The following is a 17350-nucleotide window of genomic DNA, read 5'->3' on the forward strand; positions in this document are numbered from 1 at the left end:
TGAGATGTAATTACAGTGGATCTGACTGTAATGAAAGATGCCTCTGACACTGTGACATGTCTTCTCGTGCCTCTAACTCGGTTGTTGCTACCTTAAAGGTTTTACAAAATTAGACTGGAGAAACGGGCGATATTTTCTTACTTACAGCTCAGACTTATTTTATATATTCATATATTAATTTTGTCACTAAATTTGTTGTTGGTGTTTGATTCGCAGATGAAACGATGTCAAACCCCTGAATATTAATAAACTCTGACCATGCACTTGATGAGCTCCGATGATTTTGCAATCACATACAATCTGAATTTATTAATAATTCCCTACAGCTCCAGGCATGTTGTTCATTTTCAATGTTGTTCTCAAAAAAAGGGAAACGCAGGATCACAACAACACAAATACAGCAGAAACAATCACCTTCATTTGTCTATAAAGCCTTCATTTTACCGAATAAAACAACTGAACCACCAGGACAAAAAGTTAAATGTGTCAGCGCATACTGAAGGATTCATTAATCAAGAATACATTAGTCACCTGTATTATAGCATGTAGTAAATGCCATTTTATGTCACTTATGTTTTGAGGTAACGCTGGCTGTCTGCACCATCTCTCTGACAGCATTTCCTCCTACTAGTGAATATACAGTACAGTTATTTATTACATTAATCAGCCATGTGTGTCCTCATACAAAAATGTGCTGAGAAGTGATGAGGAGCACGAGGAGAACGAGGACGGAGAAGCCGGCGTCGGCACGGATGCGGACACCACTGCTCCCTGAAAACACACAAACACAGACTCACATCAGAGATCAGTAACACTGCACAGCCAACTCTTCACCACGTTAAGATACCCTGACTATATGAAAGAGGTTTTTCTGAAGCTGCATTATAAAACTTTATAAAACTGCCTCAGTTAATGCCTGCTGCTGCTGGAGAGGCAAAGTTGCACCTGTTGCACCTTTCAAGTTGAAAAATGATCTTTTAAATTGAATTGTGCCATGAATTGGTGATATTTGTACAATGGGTTCAAAACATGATTTGTCTCCATTAACCACTGTCCATATTTTTCTGAAATAAGGTCGCATGAGGGAGAAGAGTCCCACCTCCCATAGTTACAGTCCGGTCAGAGCTTGTTTAGGCCATTTAATTAGAAGACTGCCTGCCATTGTCCCAGTATACAAGCACCAGGGAAGAATCGACTTATTGACGGAAGTATGTCCGACTCCACCACGGTAGGTGGCGACATGCACCGTTTCAGCTAGTTGCTACTGGACCTTTATCCGGTTGACCTATTACAACGGTGAAAACATGGATGCCTTTCGGTGCTGTACATTACATCATATATATTGTATTAACACCTCTCCTGTCTTTATTTTGCAATCTTAACTGTACAGATAGCAAACTCTTGCAATGGGTACGACATACCCTGGGAACAGAGGCCCAAGCAAACATATAGGGAACGCCGCATAGTGCATCACGCTTTACGCACTAAAAGAAACATTTCGGACTCATCACTGCTCTTTGTATCAAAAAGTTGGATGGACTTCCTCAACCAAAGAGAAGTTATAATCATCTCGTGATATTCATCTATAAAGATCGACTGTCAAAGCTTCCAATCTACCTCACATCTCTACTCTTATTTAAATCTTGCAACCACAATTTTCAGGACTCACCGGTTGTGGCAGTCGATCCTGCTGTGGTGCTGGTGGATCCAGACCCAGCAGTAGTTGTCGACCAAGTGGATGATGCGCTGCCTGTGGCGGCGGTTGCAGATGGGTTGGAGGTGGTTGGAGAGCCGGTGGTGGCAGTGCTAGTAGAGCCTGCAGGGTTGGCGGTGGTTGGAGAGCCGGTGGTGGCAGTGCTAGTAGAGCCTGCAGGGTTGGCGGTGGTTGGAGAGCCGGTGGTCGCAGTGCTAGTAGAGCCTGCAGGGTTGGCGGTGGTTGGAGAGCCGGTGGTCGCAGTGCTAGTAGAGCCTGCAGGGTTGGCGGTGGTTGGAGAGCCTGTGGTGGCAGTGCTAGTAGAGCCTGCAGGGTTGGAGGTGGTTGGAGCAGCGGTTGTCTCAGCCCTGCCTCCCGTAAGCCCCACTTCGAGTGTGTCAAGCTGTGACTGAGGCTGCGTCCTGATCCAACTAAGTACCAGTGTTTCGTTTTCATAGGACTTCAATTCTGGCACATTTGGTCCTAGAAGACCTTGAACTTCACCAACAGACAGCTCCTAGGGAGAGCAGAGCAGAGAAATGTTATATGTGGGTGCAAATGATTCACAATTTTCAAGTCTGTCTTCGCCTGTCCATAACAGCCAATAGATCTCTTTCTAATATGCTTTGAATGTCAGTGATAGGGGAATGGTCACAGCTCAATTAGGACATGTGGGATATGTCAGGTTTTCGGAGCCTTCTTTGGAGATGTCTACAGGGAGTTAGTAATACGCCTCTCAGTTGGGGTTTTTACCGCAGTTCACGACACACATCCTCTTCCACGTTTACGTGTTTTTGGACCACTCATCCTTGTGAATTGTTTGCCCGATCTGTTTGGATTTCCTGCGTACCGACCCCGATCTGCAAGTAAACTCTGATTTTAAGAAAAATCCTGAACTGTCCTTGAGTCGGGGCTTGTAAGTTTGAGGATCGAAAGACAGCAGCTTGACGTGTCGCACTGCTGATGCCATATGAATCCTCATATTGAGTGAGGTCTGTGGGTTTTCGCCACCATCACTTACATCGGCAGCATGTTGGGAAGGAATCTCTTAGTGAGCAGTAAGAACGGAGGGAACGATTACATTAAATATAATTAACACCAGGTATGTTAAACAACTACACGTGCAGGTCCATTGACAAACACAGAACAGAAGTACTTCAGTCTTCTGTCTTTGGCATTGTTGCCATCTTAAAACCTCCCATAAACAATCAATGTACTTTAAGACTCCTGCTGCTCAAGAACGCTGCTAAAATCTAATAAATTACAGTTAGAGACAGCTAAACAAACACACGAACACAAACACACAACTGACCAGTACAACGTTCTCATCCAGACCGGTGAAGGTATCCATGTCCATGCTGATGTTGGAGGCCGACAAACTTCGGACGTAGCTTACATTTGCGCCCCCTGCAGGTCAGGAAATAAACAAACAGTGAGTTAACTTTGTTCAAAGCAAGTTTTTCTTGATGCAGTGTGACGTGTGTTTTGGGTCTGTTTGCCTACCGAGGTAAGCTCTTGTGAGCTGATAGGTGGAAAGCGAGACAGTTTCAGAGCGTGTGCTCGTGGCAAACGCTCGACTGGCGATGTCGAACAATACGGTCTTTTTCTCTGTGGTGCAGTTGGACACGTCCAGGGCGTCGGCGTCCCTGCAGGAAACACAAACACAGTGGGTATGAGAGGAGGAATAGTAAACATTGGGTACAGGAGGTAATACCAAAATATAGTTCCTACACACACTGGAATCATAGAGCCATTATTATGAAAGCACAAAAATCAATTCATCTTAATTTGTTGTTTGTTAGGTGGATATATGTCACAGGTTGAGTTTTGGTTTTGTTATTTCCTGTTTTATTTTGAAGTTCTGCCCTCATGTGTCATGTTTTGTTTTACATTTCCTCCCTTTGACTTCTCACCTGTGTTCTAGTAGTTAATCAGCCCTTGTGCATTTAAGAATGAATCCAAAGCTCCAGCCTCTGGACTTGCGGACCGAGCCCTCCTGGACTTCAGCTGTAAACAAATGCGTATCCAAAACATCCACTGATGTCAATGACCTCGACATGAAGCTAATAAAGACAGTTTTAGATGGAATCATTTCACCTCTCACATATATCTGCAACCTGTCATTCCAAACTGGAGTATTTCCTACCAAAATGAAAGTTGCAAAAGTGGTCCCACTGTACAAGAAAGGTGATATACATGAATTTACAAATTACAGACCAGTCTCAATACTGCCGCAACTGTCTAAAATCCTAGAGAAATTATTTAACAATAGACTAGATAGCTTTATCAACAAACATAATCTATTATACGATAGCCAATATGGATTCAGAACGAAACACTCAACTGCTCTAGCTCTAACGGAATCTGTGGAATTCATCACTGATGCTATTGACCAAAAATTACACTCAATAGGAATCTTTATAGATCTAAAAAAGGCATTTGACACAATTAACCATGATATTTTGGTAGCTAAACTGGAAAGATATGGTGTTAGAGGCATAGTGTTGACGTGGGTCAAGAGCTACCTACACAAGAGATCCCAATATGTTAAAATGGGAGAGAACTCATCAACTTGTTTGGAGATAGTCTGTGGGGTCCCGCAGGGGTCGGTACTGGGTCCAAAGCTGTTTATACTATATATAAATGATATATACAAAGTAACCAATATTTTGAAATTAATATTATTCGCAGATGATACAAATATTTTTTGTTCGGGGAACGATTTGAACCAATTAGTGGAAACAGTCAATAATGAAATGGCCAAGCTCCACTTGTGGTTCAATATAAATAAACTATCACTAAATCTAGAGAAAACTAAATACATGCTATATGGGAAGAAGGGCCACAACAAGAGTATTAACATTCAAGTCAATGGAGTGAATATCGAAAGGGTCAATGAATACAAAGTGTTGGGGGTGACTATCGATGACAGGTTAAATTGGAAAACCCACATTAAACACTTAAAAAGCAAACTTGCCAGGAGTGTGTCCATACTTTGGAAAGCGCAAAAACTACTTAATCAAAAAGCACTATATCTGTTGTACTGTGCACTAGTCTCTCCACACCTACAATACTGTGCAGAGGTCTGGGGACACACGTATAAAGGTAACACACATCCCCTGCTAATGCTTCAAAAAAAGGCTTTGAGAATTCTACATTTTGCCAACTACAGGGAACACACCAATCAATTATATATCAAATCAAAATTACTCAAATTACCTGATTTAATAAACTACCGCACAGTACAAATGATGTACAAGGCTGCCAACAAAAGCCTCCCTCACAACTTACAAACACTATTCCTACATAGACAGGAGGGACACAATCTGAGAGGGAACTTTGTTTTCAGAAAGAGAAAGGTACGAACTACATTAAAGTCTTTTACCATGTCGGTCATGGGTGTCAGACAATGGAATAATCTTGATGAGGAACTCAAAAAATCTGCAAATCTGAGTGTTTTCAAAAAAAAGTATGTAAATATGATTATTGATCGTTATAAACTGAACCAACAAGAGAGTCTGGTAAAGGTCAGAGGCAGGAATCAGCAAACGCTATGTTGAGACTACAGGGAAGACTAAACAAGTACCAACTGTACCCAAACAATAGCTGACACTGAAAAGTACAAATATCCACTTTTGTGAAGAATTCAACTGACTCTGTTAATCGAGACACAAAGGAGAATCAATTGGTCCATGATGGAGTTGCTAAACTGGTCACTGAATGCAATCGACAGAGTGTTCTCAACAAGGCGTACTGGTTCTGGTGAGCCTACATGCCCGGACGGGACCTTCATGGCCGGCTACACAATGGATGGATGGGGAAAATGGAGAGTCTTGTGCCTTGCCGTAATGGATATAGAGGACGTTGAGGACGTGTACATATTCACGTTCATGACAATCGGAATGCTCTCCCTGGGATATGGAATGTTCATGCTACTTCGGAAGCTGAGAAAGATCGCTGCCGAGCAGACCAGTGTCAGGGCTGACAACGCCAAAACTCGGAGTGCTGTGGTGGAGATGCGATCTGGCATCTCCACAATGTGCGAGTACATGGGAAAGATGCGAGCAGACGTGGCTTCTAACCAAGAGGTCTTGGTGAAGCTAAGCGCGGCGAAAGCTACAGAAGAGATGGATGAATAAAGACGGCAATACTGGCTCTCACACCATCCCAGTTAACAACCAAATAACTGAAACTAACCTATATCGATTGGATCACCTTATGACTGTGTTACACTCCAGGCAACAAGTAGAGACTGTTGTTCACTCATGATGGACCAATATAGACACTGTGCAGACACACACGTAGTCTGTTGACTGTCTAGAGCTGGACTGCAGCTCTGTTCACTGCATGCTGCTGTAACATGTACGTCAAAATACAAAAGAAATATAACTTGTGGAAATAATGTATTCTGTGGGCAACGGGGGCGGGACTAGATAAGCATCTGCTTCTCCCGCTTTCCCTTTCGGCCATGTGTACTACCTGATTTTTAACTAAGATGATGTGTGATGATGACTGTCTAATAACATGCCGAAATAAATAAATAAATAAATAAATAAATAAATAAATAAATAAATATGTACCGTGACATGTTCACTGTCATCACGTTACGTTTGGAGTGCGGTTGAGTATTATTTCTAGCCTACGTGATTCGAGTAACGTTATAATAAAGTAATTGTTTTACTCGTTCATAAAAAGTTCTACAATGTCACGATCGTATTGCAGTGAATTGTGGGTAATTCAATCAGTGAAGTCCGGTGAAGTCTGCAGCCCAAGCGGACTCTCTGGAAGTCTGCAGAAAGTCCTCCTGAGGGCCCTTAAGGACTGGATGAAATGTGAGTTTGGACAGCCTTCAAGACTCGCAGACTTCCCGCGAACGCACCTGCAAAGTCCACGAGTCTGCAAGTGCAGGTGAAGGTCCGGATATTTGGATGCAGCCTCTCTTGGTCAGTTCGTCTGTTCTGTGTCTCCCTGTCCCATCTTACCGACGTGTGTCTCCAGCTTTTGAGATCCCTGACTTTATTTTAACCTCCAACTATCACATTTGACTTTGCACTCATGGTTTCACAAGCAACAATGGTAAACTCTGCTAAACTCCACACACTCCACACACACACACACACTGCCCTGACTTCTTACTTGAGGCTTTGTTGGGAAATGTTCCTCAAAACGTCAGCGTCCAGAGAGCACAGGTTGGCTCCTCCGATGGCGTTGAGCTCAGCGCTGCCCAGTTGGTTCCCTTCCTTACTCAGATACTTAGAGATGATGGCCTTCGCCTAGATGAGAAGACACAAGTCATTCATGTGCTGTAATGCACACATACACAATATGCTTTACTTGTTTACTGGCTTGCCCACCAGGCTCGGGTCCCACGGGCCGTTCGTCGAGTCCATCAAAGCAGAGAGCGTGTCGATCTGAGTGATGCTCCACTTGTTGATGTCATCATTACTGGCCACACGGGACGCTGGGCCTAGGAGCTGAACCTGACTTTCTGGGATGGAGGTGTTGGCAGCGTAAGCCTAGAAATATGTGAGAACCAGAAGACACAAACGTTATCTGTGGTGTTTTAACCCCTATGGTCATCATGAAGACGTGACAGCTCACACTCTGTTGGCTTTATTGATCTTCACTGTGACTTTAGCGACTGTAACAGTTGTCTCAAATCACTCTGTTTCACCGGGTCCTACCTCTCCCAGCTTCCTGAGAACAATGGCGAGGTATTCCTCCTGGTCCACCTTCTGAGTGATTGCATCCAAGTTGTCCCTCACAGTGGTGGCGCTGAGGCAGCAGTCAAACTGGTTGATGTCGTCATAGTCGAAGGGGAACGTCTCATCGCTGATGGTCACCATGGTGATGTTTCCTACAGTGCACTCGCTTGCTGAAACACACACACAAACACACACAAGGTTGAAGTTATAAATTCAGGAGGATAAATGAGCAGAGCAGACGACGGAGGGAGACTCACCTAGAGATCGCTTTGACTTCTTTTTAATAGACCTTCTTATTTCCCTCTTCAGCGTCCTCTTCTTCCCTCTGGGCACTCTGTTCCCCCGTAAGTACCTCAGGAAGTTCCTCAGGAAACGTCTCTTCGTTCTCTGCTCGCAGGAATAAAGCAGACACAGATGATTAAACAAACAAAAATCAACCAACCTCGATACAACAGCAGACAGGTGAGGTAGTGGCACAGATGAATGGAAATAATTAACGCATTCATTTGTTACTCACTTTGTCAAAGTTATCATAGAAGGTTGAAGTCAGATACAGCGGTAACATGCCGAGGTCCTCCAGAGTCTGTTCATTCCACGTCGATGGAGCTCTGGTTATTGAAAAACAATGAGTGTAAAAGAAGTGAAACTGAAATGGAAACAAAAAATCCAAAGTTTGACTGGTCACTACAATTTTATTTCTTGGGGAAAAAACAGAAGAATAGGGGAATACCTTAAAGGAAAGAAATTATTCTGCCGATACTACGACGACATACAGTACCCGTATTGTGTTTTCCCGCTCTGCAGTAGAACTTCAACAGCAGCTGCTTGAGCGTTGGTGAGGTCTGGGCAGTTCATGAGTTTTTCCAAGATGGAGGGGTGGGAGTCCTCGATGTACGACCCGTCCAGAGTGCAGCACATGTTTCCCATCACTGATACGTTATCCTCAGTCAAACTTGTGTTTGTTATACCCTTAGTGAATAAAACAAGTACGAGCAGAAATTAATTACAGATCAGAATATCACGAGAACAGAAGACGTAAGCATCTGACATTTACTTTTAATAGTTAAATCAAGTTCAGTCTTATTGCATCATATATCAATGACCTCCCCAGGATAGAACAGTTGTATAAATGTCAGTTTGAGATGCATGTATGGTTGTTTGACTCACCAGGCAGCTCCTGCAATTAGTAAACAGATCGTCCCGTCTGTAGCTGAGGGCGGAGGAGAAGACGGAGAAGTCCGCATCCGCCAGCTGTTCAAAATAGGACCTGCAGCTGGCCTGTGGCACCAGGGAGTAACTGGAGGGACGGAGAGACTTGACTTAGAAAAACTGCTCTGATAGTTTCTAACTTCAGTCCAACGCAAATAACTCAAAACTCACTCGTAGTACAGCAGCATGTCAGGAGGATAAAGTCCGAAGCTGGTGGCATCTGCTTCTACTCTGATGTAGTTGTACATGCAGGTCAGCTGTCGGTGAGACGAGCATAAAACCGTTGTCAGTTCTGCGTACACTTCTGTTATTGCTCCACTCAGCAGTGATGTTCAGGTGAGAAGATGTTGAGTTGGACAAATGTCAAAAAAGTAAGCATTTTTTTTGTCTAGGCCACACTCAGTAAAATGCTTCCTCACCTGTGTCTCCACCAGTTTGACCCTGTTGCTGCCTCTCCTCCGACAGGCTCTGATCAGCCTCTTGATCTGAACCCTTTTAATGGTCCTCACTCTGGTGCATGTGAACCCTTGCAGCACTGATGATGACAAACTACACACACACACACACACACACACACACACACACACACACACACACACAGAAACACACTTTATCTTCTGTACATATTGAGACCCACCTGACTGGTTACGTTTAAACTCTTTGCTTTATTGAAACATCCTCCAGAACTCACTTGTTTGGACTTCCCAGTGCTGCAGTTGCAGTTTCCACTGCCACCACATCGAAGAACAACTCAACCTAAAAAAAAAAATGAATACATCGAGTGTAACGACGTACAGTCCAGAGGCTGTGTTCAGGACAAAGAGTGTGTGTTTCAGTGCTGCATCCTCTCACCTGCTGCCGTCTCCATCTCTTCTTGTTGAGTCTGGTGATGACAGTGCTGCTACTTGAGAAGCCCAGCAGCAGAGCGCGAGGGATCGCAGTGGCCAGTTCATCTGGAACGTTCTCGATGATCGTCTCACTGTTGCTGTTCACTGATGTGATCTGAGTGAGGATGTGGAAAAGTATGTTAAATGAGTCACACTGAGTATCACTGACGTACGGTGGCAAGCAAACATTAATGCAATTCAATTTGCTTTAGAGGGTAAAAATACAGCAAAACAGAAAGGGTTTACAATTCAGAAGCACAGGTGAGATGTCCTACATACTCCAATATTTTGGTGCACAGATAAATAACATTTAAATCATTTATTATATATTAAATAACTTAAAACATAAAAAAATTAATAAAGGCAATTTCACAGCCAAGCTAAGAGGATTTCATTTTTAGCCATTACTGGTTACTGGAAAGTTTTCAGCTGTGATTAAAAAGCGGTTGTCTGATGTGAGTAGAGAGATTATGAACTGCAACTTTATAATGTCCAAATAAAATAATAGTGTTACAATAAAATCTTAATAAATAGACAAATAAAGCTGTTTTACCTGAGTAACGAAGGTCTGCTGGACGATCTGAGGAGCGGATATCATGTGCGTCACAAATGAAGGATTTCGGGATGCAGTAATCAGCTGGGAGCCGCTGATGCTGCTGAACGTCGTTGCAGAAACTCCCGTGACCAGAGAGCCCAGCATGAGCAACGCTGACGCGTTGTTGATCTGGTGGAACGGAAGCAGAGCAACTGTGAGACCGCTTTGGACTCACAGACACAACCACGGCATCTCAAATCAAATCTTATGGCTCAACCGACAGACAGCAGCTACCTGCATTAGCCCTGAAGACATCAGAGACTGGACGATGGCCCTGGCCTGACCTTCGCTCCAGCCACTCACACTGCTGAGAGTGCCGATGGCAGCGAGCAGGTCCTGAGGCCTTATCATCCCGATCTGGCCGGTGGATATGCCGGTGCTTTGGCTGCCGAGGGCAGAAATGACCGTGGCGTCAATGCTGTTACCAAAGTTACTCGCCAGAGCTGCAGAAACCTACAGAGGAAAAAGGTCAAATAAACTTTGTCAGTTGTAATTACATTTTTTTTTTCTGATTGACAGATCTGTCTGCTTGTGAAAAAATGTAGACATCAACCGAAAGTGTGTATAAGTGTGTGTTTTGATTACCTGTGGGTCCAGGTCTGTACACAGAGTGGTCAGGTTGTACAGAACTATTTCACTTTGTTCTGCATTCAGCTGGAGGTAAGCTGGACCGGGAACGACACACCGCCACAACAGAGGAATACTGCAGAGAAAAAGAGAGAGAGAGAAGAATCGGTTACACACAAATAGTGCAGTATCGTTCACGTACGTGGTGGTGGGAGAAGTATTCAGATCCTTAAGAAAAAGTTATCTGCAAAATGTATGAAAAGTTATAGTACTCACTGAAAGGTAGAAGACATTTTAAAGGTTTAGACTCACAGTAAGGGATTGAAGTTGCTGTCCTGCTGATAAATGAGCTCAGTGTAGTAGTTGGTGAGGTTGGCAGGTAAGAAGGAGTGGTTGAGGAGGGCGATGTTGAGAGGGTTCACTGTGAACACCTGGATATCCTGCAGAAGAAACGGTGGGTGTTACATTATCAATCCTTATATATCTTTAACTGTTTAAATCTTAGTGAGCGAAACCTGTATCTCGTGATTCCCCAAATAATGTTCAGTACCTGTGCAGAGCCAAATGTCTGAAGGTCCTCCAGAGTGAGGAAAGGCACGAAAAGGCCGATGTACTCAGCAAACCAGGCTGTGGAGTTCAGGTCTGGGTCGGACTGGCTGTAACACCTCGGCACGGTCGCTACAACGACAAATTACACATATTTACATAGAGGATTGAGGAAGAGAAGATAAAGAAAGAAAGGGGAACAAATCAACAGAGAGCCCTATACTAGCCCTTTGAGCCTCACTTGATATCATCCCTTTTTATTAACTTTTGTATGTAAATACTAGCATTCTAGCTCAATAGCTTCCAGGTCATGTGATCAATTGACTCAAAATCAGTGGGGGATCATGTAACTACACTGGCTGCATGAGATACGCCGTCTTCTCCATGTGTTTACCGTAAAGTCTGCAATACGGGTGCACTTGAAATGTTGGAGTGGCTTGCGAATGTCGAATATCCAACTTAAAACTAACTTCACTGAAGTCTTGTCATGATGTATTTTCCAGCTGGCCCAAGACGATGTTTTAAAGCGTTTTGGCTTAAGAAGTCACCCCACAAAGGAAGACTCTTTCAGTTTATCACAAATATTAGCATTAAATCATCATTTTGAGGGTACGTGGTTTTCACTGGGCAGGAAGGGTTTGAAATATGTAACCAGCAACGTAAATGATGTACAGTAGTGGAGTAGAAAGTGCAGTATTTGCCTCTGAGATACAGCGGAGCAGACAAAATTGAAGTTGCATGAAATCTTAATATGTCTACTCAGCACTTGAGTAAATATACTTACACTTCACCACTGGGTCAGAGCCTTATACTGTGTTTTGTGTGTGTTTGTTTTCAGAATAAGGTAAAACAAATAATACATGTGTATTCTGTTAAAATGTATGTACTGTATCTGTATAATTGACCTGTTGTTTTGTGTGTTGTCTTCTCATTTCAGAGGGCCCCATGCCTGCCTTTGCCTTGGGCCCCAAATTTCTTAAATCCGCGACTGGGTGTGTGTTACTCAGAGGACTGACCTGAGGTAAGGTAGGCCCTGATGGTGTTGAAGAAGTCTTGCCTCGTAAAGTCTGCAGCGGTGTAGTTGTATTCACCAAGAACTGAAACGCTGAAAAACAAAATTAAACCAGAATTATTATAATATAATTATTATTTCTCACAAAATGAGCATATCATGTCGTGTAAACCATACATACAGCTTCTGGAAGGCCAGGCAGGAGGCGTTTTGTGTCACATTGGAGCCGATCAGCGTCTTACTGAGGAACACCAAGTAGCCCTGAAGGCGTCGGTCAAACCAGGCGTTGACCTCTGACCTGCTGGAGCTGCTGAGAGCCATGGGCCAGACGCAAGGCAGTGTGGGCCGCCGCACCACCGCCGGGAGAGACTCCTGTAGTGAATATACACAGAAATGTTTTTACATCATCGACGTGCTCGCATTTTTTAGTGTGTGTTTTTGCGAGTGGTAGTACATACAGTCTCGAGGAACACAGGTGTCTGGATGTAGTCGTTGAAGATCACGCAGAGCTCTGCATCGTTGTCGACAACGTCGGGACGCCGAAGAAAATCCCCGAGATGTGACAGGGGCATGGAGTTCACCAGCTAGAGGAACAGCAAACATTCAGTAAGTCATCCTCTACCTCCTCTCATCCAAACGAACCCTCGCTAACTTTCTTTCAACCCTCTCTTTTACCTGATGCGTCCTGTTGTGAGGCATGAGGGAGATGAAGGTGGTCAGGTTGGGGAACTGGAATCCCAGGAATGAGCTCTCCATGAAGGCGTAGAAACTGCGGTTGTCGTTGTCACCGTAGCACTTGAGAGGGACCGGTCCTGGAAAAAAAGGAGAGTAAGAGATCACCTGTCAATCAAACTTTGATCTGCTGAGTTAAAGTGAAGGCCACAGTTGAGATTTCAAAGATTTCTGCATCCTGGTGACTTATTTTTAAATGATTACAAGAAAAAGTGATGTGATTACAGTAGTTTTATTTTGTCACACGCTTTTCTTTACCTCTGAGAGACTGAACGATGTGACTGTGGATTTCTTTCTGTGTGACTTCACTGAGCGAGGAGATTGTTGAATTCAGGTCATCGACTCTGAAACAGAAAATAAATCGACGTGTGACATTTGTGAGGAATGCCGTACGCGGCAAAGATTAACAAAAAGTTACTACATTTTCCAGGACTCCCTTACCCCTGCAGCCCGATGCTGCAGTTTCTTCCTGCCAGAATGCCGAAGAACGGCGTAACGTGGTCTGGTGACAGGTCGACCAGCAGGGGGCGCAGCCGGTTGTGGAGCCACAGCAACGCGTCTGAATCACCTACTGTCGAGGTGTCTGAGAGGTTTGCGCGATTAAACACGACTTGCAACATGGCCGACCTCACCACAGAGGGGAACGTGTTTTGATGATCCTGCGGAAAAAGAGAAAGGATAAGGATAGATTCACGGTGAACCTCTGAATTTTGATACCTTCTACCCCATAAAAGTAGATAAATGATATCTGCGCTGAATAAAATACTGTTTCACAAGATATGATTTAAAAAACAGGTGTTTAATGACCGCTCACGATTATAGCAGGTGAGAAGTCATCGAAGAAGGCTGAGAGGTGTTCGTTGGGGACGTGTTTCATCACCATGTCAACCTGGGCAGGAGATTTGAGCTGTCCAGGCGTGGCGGACATCTCTGCCAGCTGTCTGACTGTCAGCTGTGGTAAGGCTTCGATCTGCGAGTACGACAACACAGATGAGACAAAACAACAGAAACAAGCAAACAAACAAACATAATAAACGAGGAGAGGATGTAACAGGAAGTACCCCGGAGAAGTTGGAGTAGAGCATCCGCAGGTCCCGGAAGGACACGAGGGCGGAGAAACCTCCCAAGTTCTTCTGCAGCCAGTCTCCACTGTTGGTTGTGTTCGAGCTGCAGCTGATGTCTGAACCACAACAAACACAATAGCTTGGTAACCATAAAGAAATGTGAATTTCCATCCTGCTCAATGCATTCACCCTTCATTACTGCAAAGACTACATATCTGTAAGGATGCAGAGGTGGGAGGTCGTTATAGTTTGGATTTGTGGTTTTGCTATTTCCTGTTTTATTTTGAAGTTTTTCCCTCATGTTTCATATTTTGCTTTCCATGTCCTCCCTTTGTGTGATTCCCTGTGTTCCCCTGCTGTCTTTGTCAGTTTGTTTGTTCGGTTTCCCGTCCCGTCCTGCTCCTGCGTCGTGTCTCTCTGGTTTTTATTACCCATGTCAATCCTGGTTTGAACTTAGCTTTTTATTTGTACTTTGCTTTTGGTTGTACTTTATTTCTTTGTAGGTCTCTGGTTTTGTTTTCAGCCTTTTCTCCCTTCTGCCAAAAAATAAATGTACTCACTGCTGTCGACATTCGTACCTGTGGTGTTCTGCCTGGTCAGGAAAGCCTTTATGAAGTGTGTGTAGACAAACATCTGCCTGGAGAGCGTCATGTGCGGCTGGACACGGCTCAAAACCTGCACACTGAGCTCAGAAATAAAATAAAGGGTTGTGTTATATGCACAATACAATACGACAACAACCAGAGACAGACTTAAATATGCACTGAGGTGACAGTGAATAACTGAGCGTACATCTGCTGGTAGGTCCTGCAGTTCAAACCCTTCGTGGTGAGACATGACAGGAAGTCAGGAGAAACAGCAGGCAGGAATGGAAGAAGCCGTCGGTTGAACCACAGCTGGATGAGGGCGGGATTATTGAGGCTGGCCGTGCCGAATGTATCCAATCGGATTTCTCGTATAGCATCCAAAATCATCATCGTTGCAGGATTTCTGGGGTCCAGAGTCTGCAAGGAAAAAAACAACCACCGTGTCTAGATCTGATCAGGAATGAGTAAAGAGAGGAGTGTTGCTGATTCACACCTTGTTGGTAAGAAGATCCAGAGCTTCATCCAGCACACGTGAGGCTTTGGAGAGGAGAAGCTTCCAGACGGGTCTGGAGCTGTTGGAGTTGGAGGTGCGATTACATGTCAACAACACAGCCAGATCCTCTGCTTTCAGCCCGGACAGCTGAGTGATGACAGAGCAGAACGACAACAGGGTGAGGTCAGAAAATGATCCTGAGAAACAGCTTCACAAGTCAGCAGTTTTAGGACAGCTGTAGATCAGAGATGTTTTGGTGTCTCACCGAGGCACAAGCAAATTCCTCAACAGAAAAGTTACAGAAACTTCCGCTCATCCGTCTGCTGTCCAGGTGGAGCTGCAGCATCGTGCTGTAGTTTCAAAATAAAACAGGAAACATCAAACATTTATCCACAGTTAATCACAAATAAATTTAGCAGAGCGTGGTTTATAAATCTTACCTGTTCACTCCAATACAAATGTCTGTTTCTGTGTAAAATAGGAATGAATGAATTTGTGGTGATTATTGGCGTTCAAATATTGAATTATTTCAAAATGAACCTGTTGGAGCAGTGAGACAACTTACCGTTTGTCATGGTAACAGTGCACTGAGGGGGAGATAAAGAGAGTTATGAGTCGTCTGTCATAAAACTAATTATGAAACTAATCAGAAGAACAAATCACATTTAATTACCTCTCCGCTGTAAATGATGCAACCTATAATAAAAGTAAAAGATATGATTAGTTTTTGTTACATTTTGGAAAATGCACATTAAAACGTTGAAGGTGCAGCTGCAACATCGACAACATCTTGTTTTTTTTTTTCAACCTTGAAGCTCCTTAAGATAAAAGTCTTACACAAAAAGAGTAAATATATTATTTTAATATTATAAATGTCATTAGTATCTTATAGCCTGTTCTCCTCACCCGGTGGTATGTGCCTGGATAAAGCCATCTTGCTGTATGTGATGGATGACACTACATCAAGAGAAACATTCGTCATGGCCAAGTCCAGTCTGTTAAACCTGGAACAGCAACATGTGGGATTAATATCACAAATTTGTCTGTCGTATACTTATTAAAACATATTTATAGATAATCTAAAGTAAACATGAACTTACAGTGTTCTGAATGTTGCACAGGAGAGGTTTCCCTTCAAATACAGAAAACACAGATGATCAACAAACAGTGCAAAGTGTGAATTTTTAATAAAGAGGAATCGTGTTTCTCTTTTTACCAGCTGGGGCAACATGGTGAGGCTGGACAGGAACTCTGTGAATTTCCTCTGGTCAGGAGACTCAGTCAGGTGATCAAAGATCTTATCTATGAGGATGTCTTTGTCTGGGAGAGTAGGAAGAGTCGACACCAGCAGCTCTGCTGTCTGATTTGGAGTCAGGAGTCGTAGGACCTCCAGCTAAATGGAAGAGCAGGAACAAAAACAAGTGAAAATTAAAGGTACTGGTTTTCTAAAGCCTTGATGTTAGCAGGACTGAAACCTTACAGGGTTAAATTGTGGGTTGAGGTGAAGCAGCTCTTTGAGGGAGAAGAACTGCGAGAACGGACCCAGATTCTTCATCAGCCACTCTGCACTGTTGTTGGACACACAGTCTGGACCTGCACCAAGTCATGAAGATAAAGAGATAGATGTAAACGCTTATTCACGTCCATCCATGTTCAAAAATATGAAACAGATTTGAGTACTTTGCTTTTGGTTGTACTTTATTTCTTTGTAGGTCTCTGGTTTTGTTTTCAGCCTTTTCTCCCTTCTGCCAAAAAATAATTGTACTCACTGATGTCGACATTCGTACCTGTGGTGTTTTGCCTGGTCAGGAAAGCCTTTATGAAGTGTGTGTAGACAAACATCTGCCTGGAGAGCGTCATGTGCGGCTGGACACGGCTCAAAACCTGCACACTGAGCTCAGAAACAAAACAAAGGGTTGTGTTATATGCACAATACAATACGACAACAACCAGAGACAGACTTAAATATGCACTGAGGTGACAGTGAATAACTGAGCGTACATCTGCTGGTAGGTCCTGCAGTTCAAACCCTTCGTGGTGAGACATGACAGGAAGTCAGGAGAAACAGCGGGCAGGAATGGAAGAAGCCGTCGGTTGAACCACAGCTGGATGAGGGCGGGATTATTGAGGCTGGCCGTGCCGAATGTATCCAATCGGATTTCTCGTATAGCGTCCAAAATCATCATCGCTGCAGGATTTCTGGGGTCCAGAGTCTGCAAGGAAAAAAACACCCACAGTGTCTAGATCTGATCAGGAATGA

The 17350-nt window shown here is 43.7% G+C and overlaps 1 protein-coding gene across 1 annotated transcript in view; it reads right to left on the reverse strand.

Moving 5' to 3' along the window:
- Window positions 1-361: 361 nt before the first annotated feature.
- LOC311273016 (uncharacterized protein) overlaps window positions 362-17350 on the reverse strand; it is a 31083-nt gene continuing 14094 nt past the window's right edge. The window contains exons 36-76 of the mRNA XM_084379855.1: window positions 17092-17303; window positions 16878-16981; window positions 16571-16683; window positions 16307-16483; window positions 16191-16222; window positions 15997-16094; window positions 15764-15786; window positions 15656-15677; window positions 15531-15558; window positions 15356-15440; window positions 15091-15237; window positions 14803-15014; window positions 14589-14692; window positions 14008-14126; window positions 13761-13916; window positions 13388-13605; window positions 13205-13290; window positions 12890-13026; window positions 12673-12798; window positions 12396-12586; window positions 12219-12307; window positions 11207-11334; window positions 10969-11096; window positions 10675-10792; window positions 10324-10542; window positions 10048-10218; window positions 9460-9609; window positions 9299-9363; window positions 9027-9156; window positions 8779-8864; window positions 8566-8695; window positions 8177-8367; window positions 7916-8006; window positions 7656-7785; window positions 7378-7568; window positions 7048-7209; window positions 6830-6966; window positions 3197-3339; window positions 3006-3100; window positions 1670-2210; window positions 362-771 (exon numbers count right to left, since the gene is read on the reverse strand). Coding sequence (XP_084235981.1) covers window positions 680-771; window positions 1670-2210; window positions 3006-3100; window positions 3197-3339; window positions 6830-6966; window positions 7048-7209; window positions 7378-7568; window positions 7656-7785; window positions 7916-8006; window positions 8177-8367; window positions 8566-8695; window positions 8779-8864; window positions 9027-9156; window positions 9299-9363; window positions 9460-9609; window positions 10048-10218; window positions 10324-10542; window positions 10675-10792; window positions 10969-11096; window positions 11207-11334; window positions 12219-12307; window positions 12396-12586; window positions 12673-12798; window positions 12890-13026; window positions 13205-13290; window positions 13388-13605; window positions 13761-13916; window positions 14008-14126; window positions 14589-14692; window positions 14803-15014; window positions 15091-15237; window positions 15356-15440; window positions 15531-15558; window positions 15656-15677; window positions 15764-15786; window positions 15997-16094; window positions 16191-16222; window positions 16307-16483; window positions 16571-16683; window positions 16878-16981; window positions 17092-17303 — 5577 coding nt within the window. The 3' untranslated portion in view covers window positions 362-679. The remainder of the gene's footprint in view (window positions 772-1669; window positions 2211-3005; window positions 3101-3196; window positions 3340-6829; window positions 6967-7047; window positions 7210-7377; window positions 7569-7655; window positions 7786-7915; window positions 8007-8176; window positions 8368-8565; window positions 8696-8778; window positions 8865-9026; window positions 9157-9298; window positions 9364-9459; window positions 9610-10047; window positions 10219-10323; window positions 10543-10674; window positions 10793-10968; window positions 11097-11206; window positions 11335-12218; window positions 12308-12395; window positions 12587-12672; window positions 12799-12889; window positions 13027-13204; window positions 13291-13387; window positions 13606-13760; window positions 13917-14007; window positions 14127-14588; window positions 14693-14802; window positions 15015-15090; window positions 15238-15355; window positions 15441-15530; window positions 15559-15655; window positions 15678-15763; window positions 15787-15996; window positions 16095-16190; window positions 16223-16306; window positions 16484-16570; window positions 16684-16877; window positions 16982-17091; window positions 17304-17350) is intronic.

The sequence above is a fragment of the Pagrus pagrus genome (assembly GCF_965226575.1).
Source record: "Pagrus pagrus genome assembly, chromosome: 2".
Lineage (NCBI taxonomy): Eukaryota > Metazoa > Chordata > Actinopteri > Spariformes > Sparidae > Pagrus > Pagrus pagrus.